At 43.9% G+C, this 24,324-nt stretch overlaps 1 protein-coding gene across 21 annotated transcripts in view; it reads right to left on the reverse strand.

Annotated features, from left to right (window-relative positions):
* The window catches only part of MEGF11 (multiple EGF like domains 11), a 272,675-nt gene that overhangs the window by 58,882 nt on the left and 189,469 nt on the right, over window positions 1-24,324 (reverse strand). For all 21 annotated transcript variants that reach the window (XM_053954353.1, XM_053954348.1, XM_053954349.1 and 18 more), the window contains 2 exons: window positions 23,353-23,565; window positions 15,706-15,880 (listed from right to left, as the gene is read on the reverse strand). In XM_053954353.1, coding sequence (XP_053810328.1) covers window positions 15,706-15,880; window positions 23,353-23,565 — 388 coding nt within the window. The remainder of the gene's footprint in view (window positions 1-15,705; window positions 15,881-23,352; window positions 23,566-24,324) is intronic.

Here is a 24,324-nt window from a genome sequence, read left to right on the forward strand (position 1 = left end):
CATCCACCAAAGTTTGCACCCGCGCCTGGTCTGTCACAAAGCTTGCTGTTTAAGGATGTGAAATTAAGGATTTCAGAAGTATCTACAATCTACAGGAATACAATTCCCTCGGAGGGCCGAAGTCTGGTTCCACTGAACTCGGTGGCAAAACAGAAAATCAATTTTTCAAGGCTTCCGCAATGCAGAAGAGGAACAAGGTGTTATTGAACCTGGCCTCAAGTTTGCATGACAAAGACCTGGGTGACAGCTTTGCTCTGGAGCTTTAATCTGCAAGGAGCTGAAATTCCTCAACTCCCACAGGTTACTGGGGGCAACTGACAGCGCTGAAAGGCAAAAGATTGGAACTTTGGTAATCTGCAGTGGGACTCCAGCTAACCAGAGACTTCTAACACCTGATCTGATCCCTCCCTCACCCCCTCCTCGCCAGGCTGGGCAGGTGAATCAGAGGTGCAGCCCCTGGCACCAGCCCAGGGATGCTCCATGCTCGGTGCCCAGAGCACTGAGTGGGAAGAAGGGCACAGTGCAGAGGCTGCTGTGTGTGCTGATCTGCAGACCAGGGAGGCAAAGTGCTGCTGCTGTTTGTACCTGAGGCCTGTGTGGCCAGATAAGCTGATCAGTATGGATTTAGCACCTACAAATGTATATTTCTGTGTACACACAGCACGTGGGACACCGGCGTGCTGGGACATGGTGTCTGCGCACTGATGCAGATCACAGATACACTCCTGTATATTTACTTATTTAATTGTGACATTTACAATTAACCCAAAGTGGTTCTCCACAAACATTCCCTCAAGGTAAACATATGGTATCCAGCAACACAAACTGTCAGAACAAACTAATTTCCTTAATGGTGTTCATTGGAAATTACTGTGCTCTTCATCAGCACATCAGCAGCAGGGGGAAACTTTGTACTTGCACCGGGCTTGTCCTCCACCCTGGACTCAAACAATTTATTCATGACCTTGCTACACAGCGTCTTTAGCTTTCCAGACATAATGATGTCCTCTGGCAGAATTCCTTTCCCCTCTGGGTGTTACTAATTACTCCCTGCAGAAGCTATTATTGGTGCTAATGATAAAATGCAGTAAAACCTTGGGGAAGGCTCCTGTGCCAAGTGTTCCGTGTGCAGGTGATTGCTGTGACTGAGCACTGACAAAAGTTCCTTTACCCAGCTTGTCACACGATGTGATGGAGCTGTGCTGGGGTTTGATACACATCTAAAAGGACAAAATGAAACCACCAGTGATCTTATTCAGTCTCCTTTTCCCTGTGCCCTTTTCATGGGAAAGGCAGAAAGGATGGGAAAGAGTTTCCTTACCCTTAAAAAAATGACTTTACAGCTCATGACTCATCCAAAGACAGAACCATTGGCAGCCTGAATGCCAGAGTCTTTCATGAAATCATCAACCCCTCCAAGAACCATCTGCAAAGCTTTCCCCAGCCTGCACCCCGGTGACACTGCATTCTCTGAGCAAAACACGGAGATGCCAAGCACGGATCCCTTTGGGAATGAGCAGAACCTCCCCTTTGCTTCCTATAACTTTACAGGGATTTACAAACCTTTACAAATGGATGTCAGCATTTTATTTCACCTCTGAATTTGTGCTAATATGCTAATTCATACAGTAAATTTCACAGTAAATGCCAAGTCCAGGATTACTCAGCCTGATATTAATTCTTAAATTTGATGATGGATTAGAAGTATTCAGCAGAACATGCACACAAACAAAATGGAAACTTCATTTGTTATAAAGAGTGGGTAAGCAAAGTATTATAAATAATGTCAATTTTAAGAACCTACAGTATTTTATTAGATACAACTTAATTTTACTTTACTGATCAGAGTCTTTTCTAGCAAAGCTCTGAGCTCTGAGTGAGAGGGGAGTAAAAGTTACCACAAAGTAACTGGAGTTGTTATTTTCCAAACTCTAAAAAATCTGGTTAAATTTCCTGGATTCCTTTTTTATAAACCCGGATATATTTGCTGTGGCCTGTTACTGGCAGAACTCACATTACTCCCTCATTAAGGCCACAGAAGAACCAGGACCATTTGTTCTCATTTCTGGCCTCTTGGTCCCCAGAACCTCTCACTCCCTGCCTGGGTAGTTTCCCACTTCACAGCCTCAAAATTGATCTGAGATGCATTAACAGTATATTTGGGTTACTTTTATTAAAAAAAAAAGAGTACCTCACCCTCTGGTGCCTGGGCTACAATGGGTTTCAGAGCAACAATTATCCATCCATCCTCCCAGAAGGGACCTTTCCCAACCCATTGCCCAGGCACCTTGGGAATCATTTGTCACAGCTTAGGAGAGCCTTTGGATAGGATTTGGCTGCCTGGGGAATAATTTGAACCTATCAAGATGGGAGAACTTGTGCAGCCCCTTGGTCTGGACACTGTGCATGTGGAGAACTGGAATTAACTGCACAGGGCTCATGGTTTCCAGCCCAGCAAATCCCAGCTGTGAGGGGTTTTTTTGTGGAACATGGAAGGATTTGTGCATCTCAGGAGTCAGGCACTGCCTGTTGGCTCAGGGTCCTCTCACACTGGGTCTCCACTGGAAATTCATCTTTTCCAGTGGAGGGTGCACAGAATCTCACCGCTCTCCTGCCCTCCAGCAGCTTGGCTCCAACGTGCTCCATACAGCCAAAAGGAACAATGCCCTGGCACAGTAAAACTGATGAATAAAAGCAGCAAATCCTGGCTTTGGGAGGGATTTTTCCCCTCCATGAAATCCAGTGAAAACAAACACAAATAAAACCTTCATTTAAAAAATTGGATTTTGCATACTAAAAGCCAGCAAACCTGAGCTGGATTTCTGTCAGCAGGCATTATAATCCCCCTCACCACCAGGGAACAGTTTTCTAGTTTGCACTAAAACTATGCCCAATACCAGTCAGTTATCTGCAATTAAAAAAATCCATTCCTACAGTACCAGTTACCTAAACACGGTTATTAAAAAAAGGAAAGAGAATTCAATAAAGAAAGCGGGCAAGAAATCCCACCCTCCCTCCCTCTTCCCGTAAATCAGGGCAGCACTTGCTGGCAAAAAAAAAATCTAGCCTGACTTTACAACACTTGAATATCTGCCTGGTTTAGTATTTAGGCTTAACTGCAGAGCCCTTTAGTGTCAGCAAGGCAATGAATACAGCATCATATAATTAAATGTATTCAGAAGGAAAGTAGTGTGGCGAGTACAAAAGATGATCATCAACCTCTGAACAAGAATATTTTTTTATGCAGTCAGCACTTTTCACCTAATAGAATATCACAAAACACATTTATCCAGGAAGGACCTCTCCAAACTCAGGGAATTGGATTTAGACTGGGTAAACCAGGTAGATTATCAAGGCAGGTAAATCATGTCTGTACCAGAGGGATTTCTCGTGTCCAGTGTGGGGCCAGCTGGGAAACCAGGTCCTCTCTAGTTAAAGCAATTTAAACCTGGAATTTAAACCTGGAATAAGGCCACTGCAGATTTATACAGGTGAGGCAGGGAGCAAACTCAGAATATTTTAAACTTACTCTGGGGAAGCTGTGAAGAGTCAAACATCTGTGGGGATCATTGCTCTCACTATAACCAGCTTTGATCAGCTGCTGTTTTACAATGCTCCAAAACACATGGCCAGATCACAATTAAATATCCTCAAAGGTAAAATGGCCCAGTCATCCTGTGCATTATTTCAAGTTAGTGGGAATTATTTGCATCCCTGATAAGTACATCTCTGGCACATCTCCATGATGTGCCCAACAAACCACTCATGTCCAAACTGGGGATGGAAGGTGGCTAAATGTCAAAATACCAAGCCACAGTCCTTGAATATACTGGTAAAGATTTAAAAAAACTGTTTTTTTGGGCCTTTTTAAAATGAAGGCATCAAAATCAGTGTTACCACTGTGGTAAAGTAAAGATTTTGATACACTGTGTGCAGTTCCATCATTTCCTCCCCCAGATTTGGGCAGAGCAGATCAGTGGCTAACAGGACCCTTCTGGAAATAAAGATTAGCATTTCACAGCCAGGCAGTGACCTTCAAAATGGGAACCCAGAGCTGCCTGTCAATTCTGCCCCAGCTACTTAATGGAAATACCTTTGCTTGGACATTTGAGATGGTTTTTGGTCTATCCACACAGCCTGAGTGTCACAGTCCAAGATCCTCCTTGTAAAACAGCTGTGGCCTCCTGACTTTTTTTGCAATAATAAATGTGGGTTCTGGCTGTCAAGTCTGAACAGTTCTGCAAAAAGGACATCAGCTAAAACAGGAAATAGAAGGCATCATTTATACTTTCAGCCCCTATGATGTTTTCTGGCAAGAAGATCCACAGTTTAATTATAAATACAAATGAGAAGAAACATCTTTATCTGCTTGCTTCAAACCCACTGCCTGATTTTTAATTGGGAAACTTCTTATACTGTGATAAGTAGCAAGAATGCATTCCTTCTTCCCCTTCCCCCATGGAGTGAGAGACCTCTCACATCCCTACCCTCAGTGACCCCTTCTCTAAGGAGAATCATCCCACTGTTATTCCCATTTTATGGTAGCCATTTCACAACTTAATTACGCATTCTGTGAAAAGCACTCTCTTTGTTTTTAACCTGCTGTGCAATCATTTAATTGGTTGGCCCTTGTTCCTGGGTTATTAGAAATAGTAAATAACCATTCCTTGTTCATGTTCTGTGCACCATCCCCAGTTCCACAGATCCCTATCGTGTCCCTCCTCAGCCATCTGTTTTTGGAGCCGACTTCCCACTTATCGAGTGACTCTCTGTAGAAATCGTTCCATATAAAAGATGATCTTTGTCACCATTTCCATTCTACCCTTTCTAAGCAGGAATCAGCCGAGCTGTGTGCAGTAATTTGAGACTTGGATATATTATGGATTTACACAATACCAAAAAAATGGCTTTTCCATCCTGTTTTATTCTCATCCCGACCATTCTAACTATTCTGTCAGGCGCTCTGGATTAGTTTGAGTTTTTGAAGTTCATTGAGGGGTTGAGTTTTTCAGAAAACCACCCACAGTGATTGCCTGATCTCTTTCCCTGAATAGCAGGAATTAAATTAGAACTCTTTTTTTTTGTGTATTTACTTAACATTATTTTCCTATCATCTATTAGTCTACATTGTTAAATACTGAATTTCAATATAGCCAGTCATTCAGGAATCTTTCCCCAAATTTGCTACTGCCTTGACAATCCCAATATTTTCACATTATTTGCAAACTTTCTATTAGACTTCCTCCACAGCTGTATTGTCCAACTAAGGACAATGTCCAAGCATGGCTTCAAACCAATCCATCAGTGCACACCTGACCTCGTGTCCACACCCCAAAGGACTGGGTCCAGGAGGAGCTAAAAGTGCTGGAAACAGCAGGAATTCTCCACTGCCCCCTTGCTATGAGCACTGGAGCCATGGAAGTAGCAATGTGGATGGAAAACACAAAGGAACAGGGCTGATGCTGCAAACAGCTGTGGTGGACCTTGGTGCTGAGCTGCAGGATCCACAGGTGAGAGGATAAAAGCAAAAAAAAACCATCATCTAAAAATCTAAAAAAAGAAAATGTCATCTAAAAAAAGAAAAGTTGTCAAGTCTAAGCTAATGGTTTTTGTGATGTAATTCTGAAAAGCTGGTAAATAACCAGGTTACCACACACAGGCAGATAAGAGAGATCCCCTTCAAACTCTCACAGATATTCCTAAAACAAAACCCTATGGCAAAAGAGTTTGAGATCAGGTAAAATTGCAGTTGCTCTTTGGCCTAAGAAAACAAAATCAGGATTTTTCATTTCTACATGTTTGATTGTGAAAGACAACACAGTTGCACAGCAAATAAAATGCAAAACTAACCTATGACTTAAACCCTGTCCTTAGGAAGTTTTAACAAAGTCAGTTTGCAATTTGAACTACCAGGAGAGTCAGCTACCAACACTTACATGCACAGAACCATGGATAGTGTGGATAAAGATATATACATTTGGAAGCCTGATAGATGAAAGGAGGCACTGCTATTGGCAAGCAGTTCATCCCTCTGCAAAATTCATATCAAATAACTCAGTCTGAGCAGAATATTGAGCTCCACTGGCTCTGAATGAGGCTACAGGAAGAGAAGTGCAATTTGACACAGCCACATTGCCAATTAAGGATAAAACACATGAAATATGTCAACTAGCAACAAAGGCAGAGGCTTTCAGGCTTTCTGCACCAAGTTGGTTCCTTTGGACCCACTTAGGAAAACTTTGGAGTTATTCGGGTAAATAAAACTGCAGCAGAGCCCAGTAAAAGTAAATACAAGAAGAAAGAGAAGACCTGGGACTTGCTCAGAGTTCTTATCAAATTATAAACTCTGTGTGTGAGTGAGTATGTTCTCATTAGTAGAGGCAGACACTGAGGCAAACCCCCCTCTTGTGTACCTGGGACAATCCCACTGAAGGCAGCAGTTGTGTTCAGGTAAACTTGGGCTGGCAAAGTAGAATTTGAGCTGTCACGGACAATTTCTGGAGCTCGTGCATTGACAAGAGAGTGAGCAGAGAAAAATGAAATGGAATAGCTCATAAAAGGCTCTGAAAAGTTCCACTGAATTCAAAGAATGGGCTGCAGTTTGCACAGCTGAGCGGGAGCCACTGTGTCCTGTGCATTCAGTGACCTTGTTAAACACTGCGGTACAACAGTTCACCTGCTCTAAAGCATCCACCCAGAGCCCTGAGGCGGGAGCAGAGCCTTTGTTCCTGCCCCTGCAGCCGGGTGCTGCCAGGGGCACTGCAGGCTCTGGGACAACACTGCAGGCTCTGGGGGGGCACAGGGGCACTGCAGGCTCTGGGACAGCACTGCAGGCTCTGGGACAGCACAGGGGCACTGCAGGCTCTGGGGGAACAAGGGGCACTGCAGGCTCTGGGGGAGCACAGGGGCACTGCAGGCTCTGGGGGAACAAGGGGCACTGCAGGCTCTGGGACAGCACAGGGGCACTGCAGGCTCTGGGACAGCACTGCAGGCTCTGGGACAGCACAGGGGCACTGCAGGCTCTGGGGGAACAAGGGGCACTGCAGGCTCTGGGGGAACAAGGGGCACTGCAGGCTTTGGGGGGGCACTGCAGGCTCTGGGGGAACAAGGGGCACTGCAGGCTCTGGGGGAACAAGGGGCACTGCAGGCTCTGGGGGAGCACAGGGGCACTGCAGGCTCTGGGGGAACAAGGGGCACTGCAGGCTTTGGGGGGGCACTGCAAGCTCTGGGAGAGCACAGGGGCACTGCAGGCTTTGGGGGGACACTGCAGGCTCTGGGGGAACAAGGGGCACTGCAGGCTTTGGGGGGGCACTGCAAGCTCTGGGGGAACAAGGGGCACTGCAGGCTCCGGAGCACCGCGGCTCCTGCAGAAATCCCTAATTGGTCCAGAGGAGCTCTGGGGGAGAAGAGCACCAGGCCTGACTGACAGCACTGACATGAAAACCTCTATAAAACTGATATAAAACACTGATATCAAAATCAATAGGGGAGCAGCTTGGTCTGGAACCTGGAATACACCAGGCCTCCCCATAATGATCTTCCCTGTTGGCACTGGAATGGAGATTATCTCCTCCTGTAATTCAGCAGAGCCAGGAGAATACATTTGTGAGTAGTTACTGAAATCCTGGCTTAGCCCACATCCAGCTCCCTTGCACTGAGGTGATGTCCATTGTTCCCTGAATGATGTGTGGCAGTGTCACCCCACAGCTGGACTGATTTTCCAGCTTCACCTGCCATTTGGGAAAGGTGCAGGACAAGCTGGGTGGCTGACAGTGCTCACGAGGGGTGCTGCTCCAAAAGCTCTCAGTACCTGTGCTCTTTGTCCCCAGAAAAAGCCCTGCAGGGACCTTGAGATGGATCACACAGCCACGTCACCAGGCTTGACCTGAAGCAATGGTTTGTGAAGGGAAAATGGTAAAAAGGCTCAATGTGCCAGCAAATTTGCCAGTAGCTGGTGATAGAAATGGGGATTGTGATGTACACACTGATCCACAGGGAGCTGGACTGAGACCAAGTCATTCCATGCAGGGCACTGCACAGCCATGGGAAGATCATTCTCAGTCTGCACTGATCACGCCGAGTAGTTTTGGGATGAAAAAATTTATAGTCTGTTATTAGCCCAAATGGACTACAAAAAAATCAAAGCACAGCCATTGCATGCACACAAATGTTCTTTTGTAAGCACTGAGAAGTGGGTAAGAAAATTCAGATGCCATCAGTGAAAAGGGACATCAAGATGTGATTCAGAGGCAGTTTTCATCTGCTCTGTGAAGGTGCAAAAATCTTGGTAAGTGCAAATGATCTTTGATCAGCTCTATTTATGTGGAAAATGTACCAAAACATTGTGTGTGAGATGTTTTGATCTCTGTTTGTAAACTCAGACCTTCCAACTTGCAGCCCAGATGACAGGAAAACTTCTGCCCAATGGGAAAGTGTCAGTTCCTTCCTTCGAAAAACATTTTCCCAGCTCACTCTTGGGCTGTATGGAACAGAGAGGTTTTGTTGCCTGCTTTTGTTGCCTCCATTTCTTGTTCCACATCCACTTGTGAAGTAATATGTAAGTTTCAAAAAACAATCAGCTGAGCTTTCAGACTTACCTCTATCTAGAAGATACCAAGAAAATGCAAATTCAAAGGGGAGTCCATTCCTCAGAGACCAAAACCGAATTAGTGTAATGGGCCTGGTTGTGTTGCTCTGGCTGACTGATTTCTATCTTTATTCACTTTTTAAATAACAGGTGAATATAATTTTTTTACTTTCATCATGGTTTCCCACGGCACAGCTACATCTTCCATTTTTTAAGGTTACTTTAGTTGAATTTCCTATGTCTCTGCCTTTCACATCACCTCCAGACCTAAAACTGACACTGATATCTGTTATCAAAGAGACTGCATTTCCTTCTTGCTGGCTTTGACAAAAAGAGCCTCTCAAACCTGCTCAGAGCACTCTGAATCTGCCAGGTCTCTTTGGTGACTCTTCAGCTGCATCTCACAGCTCCCTGTATCAGAGCAGGCCTTCCCCTTTTGAGCTGTTTCTGGGATCACCAGGACAGTCCTCCTGGCTGGCTTGGTCTTTCTTTCCCCTGTCTATGTCTCTTTACTTCAGGGGTAGCTGAGGAATTAGTCAGGGCTACAGTGGGATATTCCCAAACTTCTTAAAATTAACTCTGCTAAGAACTTTTGGATAACTGAGGTGAAACAAAGGGGAAAAAAATAACCATGAAAGAGTTCAAAGGCTGGGAGAATTGGAATCAGTTTCTTCTATGTCTTGACTTCATATTCAACTTTTGCTCAGGCAAAGCCCTTTTCTTTTTTCGGGAATGTGATCTATGGTACTTTGAACCTGGTTATGCAGTCAAGGGATTAAGTGAGTCTAAGGTCCCTGAGCTCACCTGAGTGTTCTTAGCCAGGTAAAGCATCAAAAGAGACCTGACAGCATTACTGCAGCGGGGCAGGAGAGGCCAGAGGACTGAGGATAGAAATCAGTGGCAAGCAAGGCTCTTGTAGCTCCCCAACTTCTAAGACAACTTGTTTTACTTTTATTTTCAATTAATAATTCATGCCCTGCCAGCTACAGGCCATGCTCAGACCCACCTGCACAGTGAGGGTGCCTCTCCTCGTCACCTCTGCCTCTGCTCCTCGCCCTTCTCTGTGGGTTTGAGACATTGGGTCATGGACACAAATGGGAAACCAGTGAGGAGAAAATGCATCTTCCCCCTGCTCCCGGGTAATTCATGAAACCAGACCCTGCAAACCATTCCTGTTGCCTGTGATACTCCAGTTAATTGGACAACTGCTGTGCCAGGAAACCTCTCCCCCACCTACAGCAAGTAAAATTTATACTGGTGGCTGGTAACAAGAACATCTTGATAAAATGGTTGAATTTATTTTATACCTAGAAATGAAAAGAGCTCTTAACAAAGGGGGGTAACTGATATGCTCGGTAAATCAAGGATAAAAGGACACAGGCTCTATTGAAGATTTTTTCCCCTCGTCTTTTCTTTTTAAACCTTTTGATGAGGTGCCCTGTTGCTTTGAGATGAGCTTCCACTGAAGTACTTTTGGAATTATCTCAAAGAGAAATGGATCATTTAAATGAGTGAAAGCCCCCAAACCAGATCCTCTATCTCCAGCCTTATGTTCATTTTTTATATTAAGAATTTTGTGAAATTTATAAAATAATTTTACTACCGAACCACGGGCTTATAACACAAAGAAGTCTCATCCATTTTTTCCCCTGCTTCCTTGTGAAGTGGTGAAGAATGATATATTTAGAATAAAGATGAAAGTTAGTATGTAGAAGAGAGGGAATACTCTAATAAATTTGTACCTTGTGTGTTTAGAAAACACCTACAGGCAATGATGCTTCCAATTTCTCCAGACCTACCTGGGACTTGGGTCCTTCAGGGAAAATTCAATTGCAGATAAGATAAGGTGCTCCTTTCTATTTACTCTGTTTTTTCTTTTCAGACAACAGAGAGAATTTTAAAGGTGTAGGACAGGAGAACAGGCTTCCACTTTCTTAATATAAAGATAAAGATATTTCTTCTCTCCTCTATGCTTTTTTCAGGGAACAAGACATATGGTATGTGCCAGAAGGAAGCCTGTTAGGGCTGGAATATACAACAGACTGGACCTCTAAGTGTTTATGACCTCTAAAGGACCATAATCATGGCCCTTCTCATTCTATGGAACAGTAAATGGGTCATTTTACTCAGTGAGTAGGCACAGAGCAGGCTAAGACTGGTCTGAGTCTGTGTGTGGGTGTTTGTACTGACCAAGAGATTATCCATTACAAAATTTGGTGTGCATTTGCTTTGCATTTGAATAGCTTTACAGCACTATAATTTATACTTATTTTTCCTAAGTGCTTGAGCAACTGTTCATTGTGTGCTACAAGGGCTGACTTTTACTCAGTGTGCAGGTAGGTTGTAAAGTTTTACTCTGATGTAAACCCTGGGAACAATTTGTACCCCTGTGGTAGAGAAAGCATTATGGTGAGAAATTCAGGCATGCCAGACAAAATTATGGACTTACAGACCCAAATGAAGCCTGTGTTTCAGTACTTAAGTGCCTGGATTCCCACTGAGCCCAGCCAGAGATCCATACACATAAGCACCTCTATAAGGATATATTTGAAAGGCATTAATTGTGCTTTTAAAATGCAATTTTGATACAATGCCAACAGAAGATGCAAATAGCTACAGATGCACAGTACTGGGATAAATCTTGGAAAGCTTTAGAGAATCCAATTCCAAAAGCTGAAAGCTCTTCTAGTAAGAGATCACCACTGCTGTAGTTTCCATACTTTGCAGCATGTGATTGGCTTGTGTGGGATCTACCAATATAGTGAAGAAATAGAGAAATGTCAAAATGGATTCTTTCATTTTGGTGATGAAGTGCTTGCTCTGCTTGCCAGCATGCAGGGTTCAATAAAAACAGACAGGTCTTCAAAAAATAGCAGCATAAATAGATGAACTCTTTAAAGTAATATAAGTTCTGTCATCTGGATGTGAAATATAGACCTAAGTGCCCGCTGAAGTAAAAGCTGACCACATTCCACAGAGAAGTGTTAAAAGTTTTCTCAGAGTGTCTTAGGCTGAGAAATGTTTTAACTACAACTCTCCTTGCCACAACACACAGAATGGAAGCATTTGAAGTTAAACTCATTTTTCAAAAGAAGAAACAAAGCATCCATAAAGAAACAAAGGCGTAGCACGGGATGAGGTCTCTAGGTGGCCACTGCTTTCAGGGAAGCTGCAATTAGCTGTGCAAGGGAGAAGGTGAGGTTACTTGTATCTAAATAGCATTTATAATGATTTCAGCAGCTAAAATGCTGATGGGTATGTGCAGGGAGTTGGTTTCAAGATTTCCTTGTGAGACACAAGGTCAGGATTCCTGTGGTCTCCTGTCATATTTAATTCATATCCTCTGGCCTTCTCCACCATGTTTATTGAATTACAGGAATAAAATTCAATGAACCAAAAACAAAAGAAGAGAGAGAGGACATGGCAAGTCCCGCTTTCTTTTATGTCCCTCCTGCACACCTGAGTTCACTGGACTTATAGGAGAACATGTTGGAGCAGAATTTGGAAGGAGGGGGAGGTACAAGTTAGTATATCCCCTCTCACCATCCCCATAATTACATCCAGATAATTTATTGCAAGCAGCAGCCATTTCCACATGGGAGCGAGGATCCAATTTCTACCATTCAAGACTCTCCCTGGTGCTTTTTAGGGCTGATCTGTGCACTCCCTGTGTGTGTTTGCCAGGTTCCTTCTGGTCACAAGCGAGATGGCAGCAGAACAGCTTTAGAAAACCATTCTTCAGAAGAGCGTTCTGGCAATTCATCACTTCAGTGCTAAGAGGAAACCCTCAAATATGTTAAAAGTCCCAGCTGGAGGGAAGTGCCCTCTTGGTGTGCTTGTAATGATGATTCCCTGCAACCATCCGAGTTAAACTGATACAGCCTTTATCCTCCTTTACAAGTGGGATGCAGGAAGCAAAGCATTCCCAACAGGCCTGTGGAGCAATGGGGAATAGGTCTGTGATTTTGGGGAGGATTTTGTTGTGTCTCCTCTACCATTATCCTGTTTCCATTGCCCTGTGTGCTGCCTCCAAGAACTGCCTGGTTTGGGTCGTGGATCCCTCAGCCAAATCCATACTCAGTTCTGCAAGGTGGTTCAGAACCCACAGAGGTAAAACAGAGCCATCCCCCCATGCTGTGGGGGGATCACAGCAGCACCTCACACAAATACCCTGATACTCAATAACAGTTTTACAACTTTGTCATTTGGGTTTGGAGCCAGACATATGCAAATCTGACTCTTGAGTTCGACCCAAAACATTCACAGAAAAAATAAGGCAGAAGATGTTTTGAAATTCTATCCTAAACTGCAAGCTCACCACTATTTAGCTTGGGCATTTTAATTTTTGGAAATGTCACAGCTAATAAATAATGTATTTTCTTTAAGCTACCATATAAATTTTTATTTTACAACTTGAATCTGCTTAAATCTCCAACAATTAAGTGCTCTCCTCACGAACATGGCAGCCTATGGGATGGCTGCCTTTTCACTTAATACATTTAATAAAGGTGACCAGATGCTTTGTGTTTTTAATGGCTTGTTCTGCATCCCAACAAAATGTCCCTGTTTTGGCTGCGAGAGCAGATGATTCATCCTGAAACCCAGCCCAGCTGCCCTGACACAGGCAGGGTGAGTTAAAAACCCACCATCTGTGCTGGAGGAGTGGGCAGGAGGAGTGCTTTGTCAGGAAAACACTGTCCTTCCTTGGGCACTACATATTCCAGGCAGCCAGTAATCCCAAAGTCCTGTGGGTCCAACCCCTCTGCCTTTGCAGATAAATTCAGCAGCTATAACCCCTCTCCCACCATTTTTTCTTCCTTTTCCCCTTCCTGAGAAGCCCCTCAGACTGCTCTGCTCTAGGGTCACAAGTAGATCAAACATTGCTGTAAAATATAAGATGTTGCTCCTGGTTTTATTCTTTCCAATTATATGGCAAAATTCCTGCCTGCGTGGCTGCCTCAGCCAAGCCTCATACTCGAAAAAGCAAGAGGGATTCATTTCTGGCTTTTGTGAATAATTAGCTGTGCCCAGCTCTGCATTAACAGCACTGCTCTGCCAGCTCTGCCAGAGGACACATCCTGAGCTCGGAACCGGCGCTCACCCCATTCAAGGGCAAAGCTCGACCCCAGGCAAAGCTCCCCTGCTGCCTCAGCAAGAGCCAGGCAGGGATATCTGAAGGGAAAGCCTGGCTTGGAGTGTGTCATTGGCATAGGGCACTTCCAGTCTGGTTCTGGCCCCACAACCTTTTCTAGCTCCCTCCTCCCTGCCCGGAGCATCCTGGCAGGATAACGCCCCGGGTGGGAGGGGAAGGTTCCCAGCAACTTTTCTGCACAGCCTGTGTTCTGCAGCACTTGAAAGAACCATTGCAGCTCATCTGGCATGCACACGAATGACAAATATGCTTCAGAGGCAATAAATTAGCAATTTCAAGGCTTTACTTCCCCTCATGGACTAATTGCCAGAGATTATAATATATTATGTGAGAGCAATGATACTAATGCCTAAATATGCTTCAGTGATTATAGAGCTATCCTCAATAACCAAGCTGTTTAAATGTCAATGCAAGAAAGCTCTTTATTATGAGATTAAATATTATTTTGAAGCAATGCAATAGGAACTTCCCAGGCTTTCTGCCTCCACTAATGCTGCCTTGGGGCAATGTATATTGGACAAGGTATGCTTTTTTAAAATGTGTACAGTAAAGGGTCTCTAAATGCTTTTGTGCTGCAAATTTGGACAGCATTCCTAATAAGAAGGAGGATCTTAGCATCTTTTTATTTTGTAGTTGTTGCTAACATGCTGCTGCCTTCATCCTTCCTCCACTTGTGTATCAACTACTGTATAGAGAAGATAAATTCTTGTTTTCTGGTTGTGGAGTTGGGAATCAAACCTCAAAGACCTTTTCCTTCCCCCTCTCCATCCCCCTCTCTAAGTACCATTATCTTGCACAGATGCTTTTGAGTCCAGCCCCTCACACCTAAATAAATCTGGCATTGAGACAACCCCTGGAAATCAGTGAAAGCTCCAACTTTCAGGTTCAGCTGCTGACATGAGGCAGAGAACAAAAGTGTCTTTAAGCCATAGCTCCAATTGCACAGCTCTGCATATGCCAGTTGAGGGTCACAAGCTCAGGTGTGGAATTAGAAGGAAGGGAGGCAGAAATGTCTTTGGCATCCCACTAATCTCATACAGGACATCCCCACTACAGATCTGTCCCAGCTGTGCAGCCTGTGCCTTGATTTCTAGTGAACTTAGTAATTATAATTCATAATTGTTATAATTGTATAGAAAACATAGATAGGCCTGTGGGGACAGATAATGTAAAATGAAGGACAGAGAGAGACAACTTTTTGTGAAGTTTGGTGGAATTCTCTCTTTAAAGTATTTTTTTTCCTTTAGGAAATATTGTTTCTTAAACACTACTGCACTTCTACTCCACAGTGTGCTTCTGAGGGGGAGGAGCTTCATATACAGATAACCAGGGAACTTACTGGCAAGAATTCCATTTTGCCCAGCCTTAGCAGGACTGGACACCTGGATCCATGTCCCAATACTTTCTGCTGCAATTGTTAACTCTGAAGTTATGATGTTTTCATCTTGGCTGGTTTCTTCAGCCATTTTACATCTCAACTATAAAATGCAATGCTTGTTTACCTCAGAATGTCTGCAGCTCTTTCTGATGCTTGGAAAAGACACCTGCCACACAGGCTCAGAAAAGACATAAATTGCTCTATCATTTGTAACATTTTAAAATATCTTCATCTATTAAAATCACAGTGTGATTGACAAGGAACATGCTGAATGGCCATGAGAATTCTTTCTCTGCTCTTCCAGGCAGACAATAATCTGACACCTTTTTTGTTGTCTTGACTTGGAATATACTATGGGAAACCATATCTTTATAACAGCAATAAAGTTAGAACAGAGATGTTAACTAAACAACCAACAGCCACAGACTGACACTGCTCAAAGGACAGCAATGTGGACTTAGCACAGAATGGGCGAAATGACCCACGTTTGGCTGCTTCTGTGCAAATATAATTTCAAATCAGATGAAACCCCTCTTTTATTTTTGCAGCCACTTTATGAAAGCCCTCCCCACACCCAGCCCCACTCACCATGAAGCCTGGGGCGCAGATGCAGCTGCCAGTGATGCTGTCACAGTCGGCCCCGTTGTGGCAGGGACAGGGCACCTGGCAGCCCTCGCCGTAGTAGCCCACGGGACACGTCTCGTTGCAGTAGAGCCCAGCCCAGCCAGCCTTGCAGCTGCACTCCCCAGACAGAGGATGACAACTAATGAAGAGACAGATGTTAATGAGATGTGGGCAGGAAGGAAAAACACAGCCCAGAACATTTCACGTGTCACACTCAGAGCAGGACAAGCCTGGAAACTCGTTAGGGTTTGGTGGATATGAGCAGCTGTATAATTTGGGACATGAGTAGAGTATCTGGTGCTAAATAGCCCAGCATTTCCAAACATCAGGAACTGCCACAGCACTGGTTAGTGTACACCTTGAAGTTTATGCTCTTCCATTCTCAAATCAGTGTGACTTGGATTACTGGCATCACCCACACCATTAATCCTTACAAGCTGTAGACAGATACATGCTGCACTATTTGGCTGTAATGCAGCCAGCTAAAGATGTTCAGGGATAGGAGAAGTTCCAGTGGGTGGAGGAATCAAGAGAGCTGTGAAGATAAACCTGAGTTCAAGAGCACAACATTTCTATTCTATTCTATTCTATTCTATTCTATTCTATTCTATTCTATTCTATTCTATTCTATTTTCTATTCTATGCTATGCTATGCTATGCTATTTATCCCATCCCATCCCATCCCATCCCATCCCATCCCATCCCATCCCATCCCATCCCATCCCATCCCATCCCATCCCATCCCATCCCACTGTCATTTGTGTTTTAAAAGTGAGTGCCACCTCAGCAGAACTTTTCAGCAGGCACAGGTAGAAAGGAAAGTGCTTTGGAAGGGGAAAACTCTCCTTGGAAGAGAAGTTTTGCAAGAAATATTCAGCCACAGTGACCAGAACTGATCAGCACCTGAAGCCTTGGGATTTACTCGGGACAGGAGTTAACAGGAGCCCTGGGACTAAGTCACAGCTGTACAGGGAAATGAGTCAAGTTCCTTTTTGCTGCATAATGAACAACATGAATCCTCTGGCTTTCATTTCTATTCAGTCAATTCCACACCGTTGTGAGAGCACATGGAGAGAAAAGGAGAAAGGAGAATCGAGCCCAAAAGAGCAGACAATGCCTGGTCCCTCTGAATCCCTAGGGGGAACACTCACCCCTCTGCTCCTCCTGCATGAAACTGTTTATCTTTACTGGCACTTTTCCCCCTTGAGGTTTCCTCAGGGCACCACCTGCCCACAGCAGCAGGCTGGGGCTAGGAGAGGAGGAGAGGGAAGGCTGGAGATGGGTTAACTCCTGGTTTGAAGGGATGGAGGATTCTGGGGGATGTTGTCTGAGGCCAGCTGGGAGTGTGAGGCTTCACCTGAGAGCTCAGCACGCTCTGTGGCCTCTGCACCTCAGCACTGCACAGTAATGGCACTGTGCAGTCCTCAGTGAGAGACACGAGAAATAATATTGCCAGAAATCCTGTTTTCTTTACTCTCAGAACAAGAAGAATAGACTTCTGCAAGGTAGGATCTCTCTCTGTGCCTGAGTTTTTTGCATCCCAGAAACAATTTATTTTTCTTTACACTACATCCACTCTCCCTCACTAAATGCCTCTTGCTTTAAAGCAGTGGCCACAGTGAGGCTGCAGGGCTCCTCCTTCAGCCTTGTCCTGCACATTATTGACTCAGATCAAGGCAGAACTCCATGGAAGCTCCATGGGGTTTGTTACAGTTTAAAACTGTAGACATGACTGAATGGGTTTCTTTACACCTGTAAAATTAATATTGTATATGTTAATTTTCAAGGTAACCTCATAAAATGTAATTTCCAACTATGTTTCAGGCAATTTCTGTTAGGAGAAGTTGGTCATATAGTGTTGCAACTAAAAAGGATCAAATTTTTAAAGTGTCAAATGTTTCATCATAAATAGTGTTTTGTTGACTAATTAAAACAATTCATCAGCATAGCAAACTACCATCCATGACAAAGCAGTCCCTGAAATGATGGTTTTCACAAAGCACCTCTTAACATTCAGATAAAAATAACAAAAGCTCATGTTTCACTCCTGTGTCTATTAATCATTACCTAATAGGAGCAGAAAGCTCAACATTAAAGAAGGATGGATTTTAAAATGAATTTTGTGTTGCTCTCTTTCCACTACTACATGTATCGTGCGCTTCCATGAGAACTGCATCTGGTGGGTAAATTAAATATTTCAAAGGTAATATATGACCAGGGCAGTTTGAATCAGACTCTGACAATTCAGCAGAAAATGCTACACTCACTCAGAATTTGAACTCCGAGGTTGGCTCCCTCATCAGCAGGGACAGCTTTTCTGCATGGGATACAAGCTATGCATTAAAAAACTCATTCTGATGTGCACTAAAACAAGAATCAAAACCAAACAGGCTTTCCAGAAGAATCTACTGGACACAGGGAACTTGCACTCCAAAACAAAGGCCAGTAGAAGTCTGAGGGCATATTCTGACCCATGAAAGCTTTGCCCACATTTTAGGGGACTGTGAGCCAGAAAAATCCAATGCAGATGTTTGGGTCCCTCCATCCACATAATCTTCCCATTGAATGAAGGATAATTTTGTTATCAGCCTGAGCAGATTGGGGTTTTGTTTTTCTCCTAACTCCAAAGCACTTGTTTGACAATGCAGGTGCCTGATGCAGCATTAACTTCAGGAGGACTGAGATTTAGATGCTTTCCCAAACTGCACAAGGCAGCTGTTCTCTTCCCAATCCTGCCAGGGAATCTTGGCTACCTAACTGACTCTTCTGCCTTCATTTTCCCCCTTTCTAAAATGATGCCATTCTCCCTTTGGAAACCCTTTCAAGATCTGCAGTTGATATCACTAAATAGTGCAAATTTTTTTCTATTAATTCTTTTTTCTCTCTGGTTTGTATGAACTATTCCACTAATTAAAGTAAGCAGAGTTACATACTAAATATATTGCAGCTCATGATGTAGAAATAGTGTATGTGTGTGTTTGTTAGGGAGGTTTCTCTTCTGCTGGCATTTTGTACAACCACATTCTGGTCAAATTTTGTACCTAGATATAGAACAGAGCCAGGAAATTCATCTATCACCCATCCGAACATCCATGTATCCAGACTGCCCAGTGAATTAAATTCTATTTTGGACTGAAGCTGAAATGTTTGAGGCAGAACAAAGCTTGAATAGGAGATGGAAATACAGCTAGATTTTTTTAAAAATATCTGTATAATTCCTCCCCTCCTGTTTTGAGTGCACCTTCCCAGGCCATGTAGCCATGGAAGATTTTGCCAGCAGGGGTCACAGTGCATGTGAGGCATTTCTCCAGCCCCCAATAAACTGAAATTAATGAACAGAATTCCTCTGCAGAAGGATCGCTGAAGGATGGGTGAGAGAATGGGAGGGTTCCAAAAGGATCCCAAAGGCAAACCCACCAACATCTGTTTTCCAAGCCTTGCTGGGAGCAGCGAGGGAACCTCACACTCTTCAAAGAGTTTGGCAGTGTTATCCTTTGTAGTTTGCGTTGAATCTTAACGACTTTTATTTCTTCAACACTCCTGCATTGCAGGAAGAAGCAGAGCAGAAACCAGGAGTGAACACAGGCAGCCAAGTGTTCCTGTGGCTCCAGGCCAAGCAGAGGTGGATCAGAGCTGTCCACACACACATCAGGGCTGACAAGGAAAGGGTTCCAGGGCTCCTGCTGCACTTTGAAAGTTACTGTGCAATCCCTGGCTTTTGAGCCACATTTACAGCAATAAATGATTTATTTAAAAAATTTTTATTAGCTGAACTGAAAAGCATAAGGGCATTTTTGACCTTTAAATTTTTAAGCATCTAATTTTGAGGAAGTCTGAGGAAAGCAGGTAAATTTCTCAAGGCAAATTAGAAGTGTTTTAGACAGCACAGTCTGTTCCAAATTCTGAATTTGTTCTCCACACATCTTTCAGCCAAAGCAACACCTTCCCAGTGAATTTTTTGACTTTCTCTTTATACAGCAGCACCAGTCCTCTCATTTTTGTTATCAGCAGCCTAATCCTCATTTTACAGTATTTTCTGTTTTATGGTGTCCACACTACATCCAGTCTCCCTCACTAAAATGCCTCTTGCTTTAAAGCAGTGGCCACAGTGAGACTGCAGGGCTGCTCCTTCAGCCTTGTCCAGCACATTATTGACTCAGATCAGGGCAGAACTCCGTGGAAGCTCCATGGGGTTTGGCCCTGCACATCTTGCCAGTGTTGGGGCAGAACTGGAGCCTCTGGAGATCTGCCCATTCCATTTGCCTTTGTCCCAGTGGCTTCCTTCCTTCTCACATCTCTGACCTGGGAAAGACATTACCAAGGGCACATGGCTCCCCAGGCTGGCTCCACACCAGTGCTCAGGAAGGGTGGGTGCCCAGGGCTACTCCAGCTGTTCATTTCCCTCCCTGCCTGACAGAAGAACAGGATTATTCCCTTCCAGCTATTGTAGGCTGTCTCAACAGGGACTTTTTGCAGAGGGGAGTTTTTTACAGGTGTATCCTTTCCTGTGGAAGGACAGTCCAAGTCACCACCACGTTCTAAATCAGCTAATTGTGGGGCTGTTCAAAGTCCTGTACAAAGTGCCTTTCAGTGTGCTTTGATGCAGAAATTATTGGATGGTGTCCTTCAGCCATTACCATGCTGGAGGTTAGACTAGATGATCACTCTGATCTCTTCAGACATTAAAATAGATAGATCTATGAAAATGGAAAAGCTGATTGTGTATTTCCTACCGTTCCTCCTCAGCTACTCCTCAAAGCCCTCAGAACTTTCCATTCCAGTCAACTCTCCAATAACCAGATCAAATGAGACAAATCCAGGGACAGGAGTTTCCTTCACCTTTTACAAGTGTTTAATAATTACCCTCCACACTTGGGGATGACAGCAAGAAGCCAAGGGAAAATAGATGGCTGTGGGTAAATGAATTACTTTGGAAGAGCCCAGTTTCAGTACAAACACTCAGGGAGGAATGGGAAGAGGTGGGTGGGCAGAGAAGTGCACTGTATGGGACTGGTTAAACAATCAGCACAAAGATTTGTTCAGAATATGGACTGCCTTTGGAAAAGGTCATTTTCCACCAGCTCTGATGCTCCTTGGCTCAGCAATTGACAGCACTCTGCAGAGCTGGTGGAAAAGGGGAGAGCTGAAATCCCATGGATGAATGAAAGAACATTTACTGACCTACAGCTTGCTGGTATCTCTTTGTTCCATAACAGCAGTGATAAGATTTAGGGAAAAGGGAGATTTTATCAACAGAGAGACCAGACTCATTTATTAAGGAACCAGAGATTCCATCTCAGCAGAGGATGCTGCAAGGGACGCTGACAGAGCAGAGTTGGGAGGGAAGGAATAAAATGTTCCCATCAGACAGCAAGCAGACACAGGAGAGTGTGTAGGAATGACCACATGCCCAGAAAAGAGCTGGGAGAGGATTCAATCCTCCCCCTTTCTCAGCTCTCTCAAACCTCTCTGAGGCCTCTTCTTTTCTCACAGCTGGAAGGTGCAAGTGTGTTCTTTCAGGAAAGATCCTCTGGCAAACTCACAGAGTACCTCCCAGGTAGTTCTGAATAACACAGGGTGAATTCTTTCACCCTCCAACCCACAGTCTTACCTCACCTAAAAGTCTCTTAATGAATTGAGCATGTAGCTGAGAAACTGCAGCCAAGCTCAACCTTGCCTGTGGCCTGCAGTCCTTCCACTCTATTTCTACCTCTATGGAAACAAACAGGTTTCTGCAGGCTCAGGAGGGGTGAAGACACAACTGTCAGCTGCTGCCCACGAGCAGATTCTCACCTTCCTGTAGACCTGAAAACAGTTTACACTGAGGAGCAATTCAGCTTGGATTTACCACAGGTGCTGCAGTGATGTGACACGTAGGAATTCATCCCTCGGCTCGCTCTGCAGTAATTCCTGAGGCATCCCCCAACACAGCACTAACCTTTAGTGTATAATGTGCAGCTCATGCCTCAGGGATGGTATTTTTGCAGTGATTTCATGATACACAACATAATCAGAAGCGAAGGAAGACTCTTGTACAGAGCTCCCTGGGAGCCTCAAACCCTTTGGATCCTGGCTGTCAAACCCAATTGTGCTGGAGCTCTCTTGCTGCACAGGAGTTGTATCACCACAATTACCAGTTTTAAATAATCCGTTGTGAGCTCTGACTTTCAGTTAAGCAAAGCCTCACCACTCACAGCTGAATTCACAAGGAAAATCACCTGTTTATTTCCAGGACAGAGACAAATAGGGTCTATCTCAAGTGCACAGAGAGATTTGCCTGAAGTGTTTGTGTGTGTGTCTGTGTGTGCACACAAACAAGGTGCCATTTCTTGCATACATAATTGAGTGTGGTTTTATTTTAGCAGCAGCAAGACAGCAAGGTGGGTTTGTCAGCATCAGCAGGACAGTCAGGTCCCCACCTGTCTGATTCCAAATTGAAGAATGTCTGTCAAGGGCATTTTTGCCTGAGCATCCATTATCTAATTATGTCCACCTCCTCCTGAAGCCTACATAACCATAAATTGGCTCTGCCTGCTGAACAGCAATGGGCAGGAAAAGGAGGGAATCCAGTGGAGCTGAGGGGCTCAGCACTGTCCAGGTGAGGAAATGTGGCTCCAGAGCATCAGACAGCTCAGGCCAGGAGGTCTGGCTGTCCAGGCTCCCTTTACTGCAAGACAGGGAGTGAGGATTCTCCAAACAGTAATTCCAGCAGTCAGTAAACAAGGCAAGGAGCTACTTAAGGTAGCAAAGGGGATAATAGGAAAGAGTCTTAAATTCTTCCTTCTGTTCAGGGTTTGCAAAACTTATTCAAGCCTGCAATGGAAAAGTAAATTCAAAGTGCTCAAGTCTGTTTATGGCTCTGTCTCATAGTAAAGAGAACCTCAAGAATCAGATCTTTAAAAAAGCAAAAAGGGAATAAAACATCAAACTCTGACCTTTTAAGTGAGGCTCATTCCATTGTAAGTATAATTCCCTGATATTTATTTTCCCGAATATTTTCCTCATACACAAAGAGAATGAAGAGCAAAAATGGGCTCACATGAGGAGTCTATTTTGACAATGTCAACCATGTTATAGTTCCACAGACTGACTCAGGGATATTGATTTCAGTCTATTTATACACCTGCCTCAAGTGTTTCCAACAAGGTAATTTGCCATGAGACATCAGCTGAAGCAAATTAGGTTTCATGTTGAAAGTCCCCTTGCTGTCTATAGATCTAACAAGCAAACCCATGTCATAAAAAAGAGGACAAGTGTTGGATTTGAGTAAATATATATCTATTTTTTAAACTTCAGGGGGTTAATATCCACACATATGAGCATCACCTGGTGGTTCTTCTGCCTAGAAGGTTTACAGGATAAAGCTGTATGTCAGGCTGTTTCAGGTGTTACCAGAACTGTTAACAGACACATGCTTTGTATCTGGCTGGACTGAGGCTTATGCTTCCAAACCTGAGGTCATTTAAGTCAAAATTTTGCAAACCAGAGAAAATCTCTGTGTTTGCACTTAAAACTACAGAGAAAAGGACAGTAGGTGTAGTTGACCGAATTTTTTCCCAATGCTTTTATTGGACCAGTCCCTGCACTAGGATATTACATGATGTTACATACCTGAGGGTGTTGGTAATATTGCAAGGGCATCTCTTGTTGCATTTGAGGCCATAGAAGCCTTCAGGACACATTCTTTCCTGGCAGTGGATGCCTTTGAAGCCAGGGTCACAGATGCAGGCCCCGTTGACGTGGTAGCACTTGGCCCCGTTCTGGCAGGCGCAGGTCTGCGCGCACTGGAAGCCGTAGGTGCCGATGGGACACTCCTCCTGGCACCTGCCATGGCATGGGACATGGGACCCAGTTACTGCCACAATCTCAGCAGGACATTGCTTTCAACAGGAACCTCTTTGTTCATGAATTAAATACCAACCAGAGCAATTATTGCTCATTTATTGATGTAACACACTGAACTGATGGTATCACCGGAGTGATGGGATATCTTGGGCATGCAAATTGCTGCTGAGAGAAACTGCATTCATCCATGCCCAATTATATCCTGCTAAATTTGCATTAGTTCATATTACCTTCATTCACAAAATCCATTCTTCTTTCCTGAACCTTGACAGCTGTGTTCATCAGTCATAAGAAACTGATAGGCAATAAAATATTTTACTATAAAACCCCTCACCTGCTTGACTTTATCACAGGAGGACTGTGCACCTCCCTTGAAAGCACATGGCCCTGTCAGTGATGAGGAGGGTTAAAAGGGAAAGCGTATTTAGCAATATTGAGCAAAATGTTCTCCAGCAACGTTTTAGTTTTACTTGCCCTCTTTGTTGACATTGCATCAGTTTTATACCAACTAGGAGAAAAGAAACCCCTTTGTGTTTTGTGTGTGTTCTGAGTAACTAGAAGCTTAAATTTGCTTTTCTTCTCCTACTCCAGGGTAGCTCAGTAGTATAAAATCTCAATAAAAATCACTTTCATGCTCCTTAGTGGAGAATCTTCTTAAAAATTGCCAACATTCTAATATTTGATGCACATGCAATTGGAACCTGCAAACACTTTACACAGATTGTTTTAAATTGCACC

The sequence above is a fragment of the Vidua chalybeata genome, chromosome 13 (assembly GCF_026979565.1).
Source record: "Vidua chalybeata isolate OUT-0048 chromosome 13, bVidCha1 merged haplotype, whole genome shotgun sequence".
In the NCBI taxonomy this organism is placed as follows: Eukaryota; Metazoa; Chordata; class Aves; order Passeriformes; family Viduidae; genus Vidua; species Vidua chalybeata.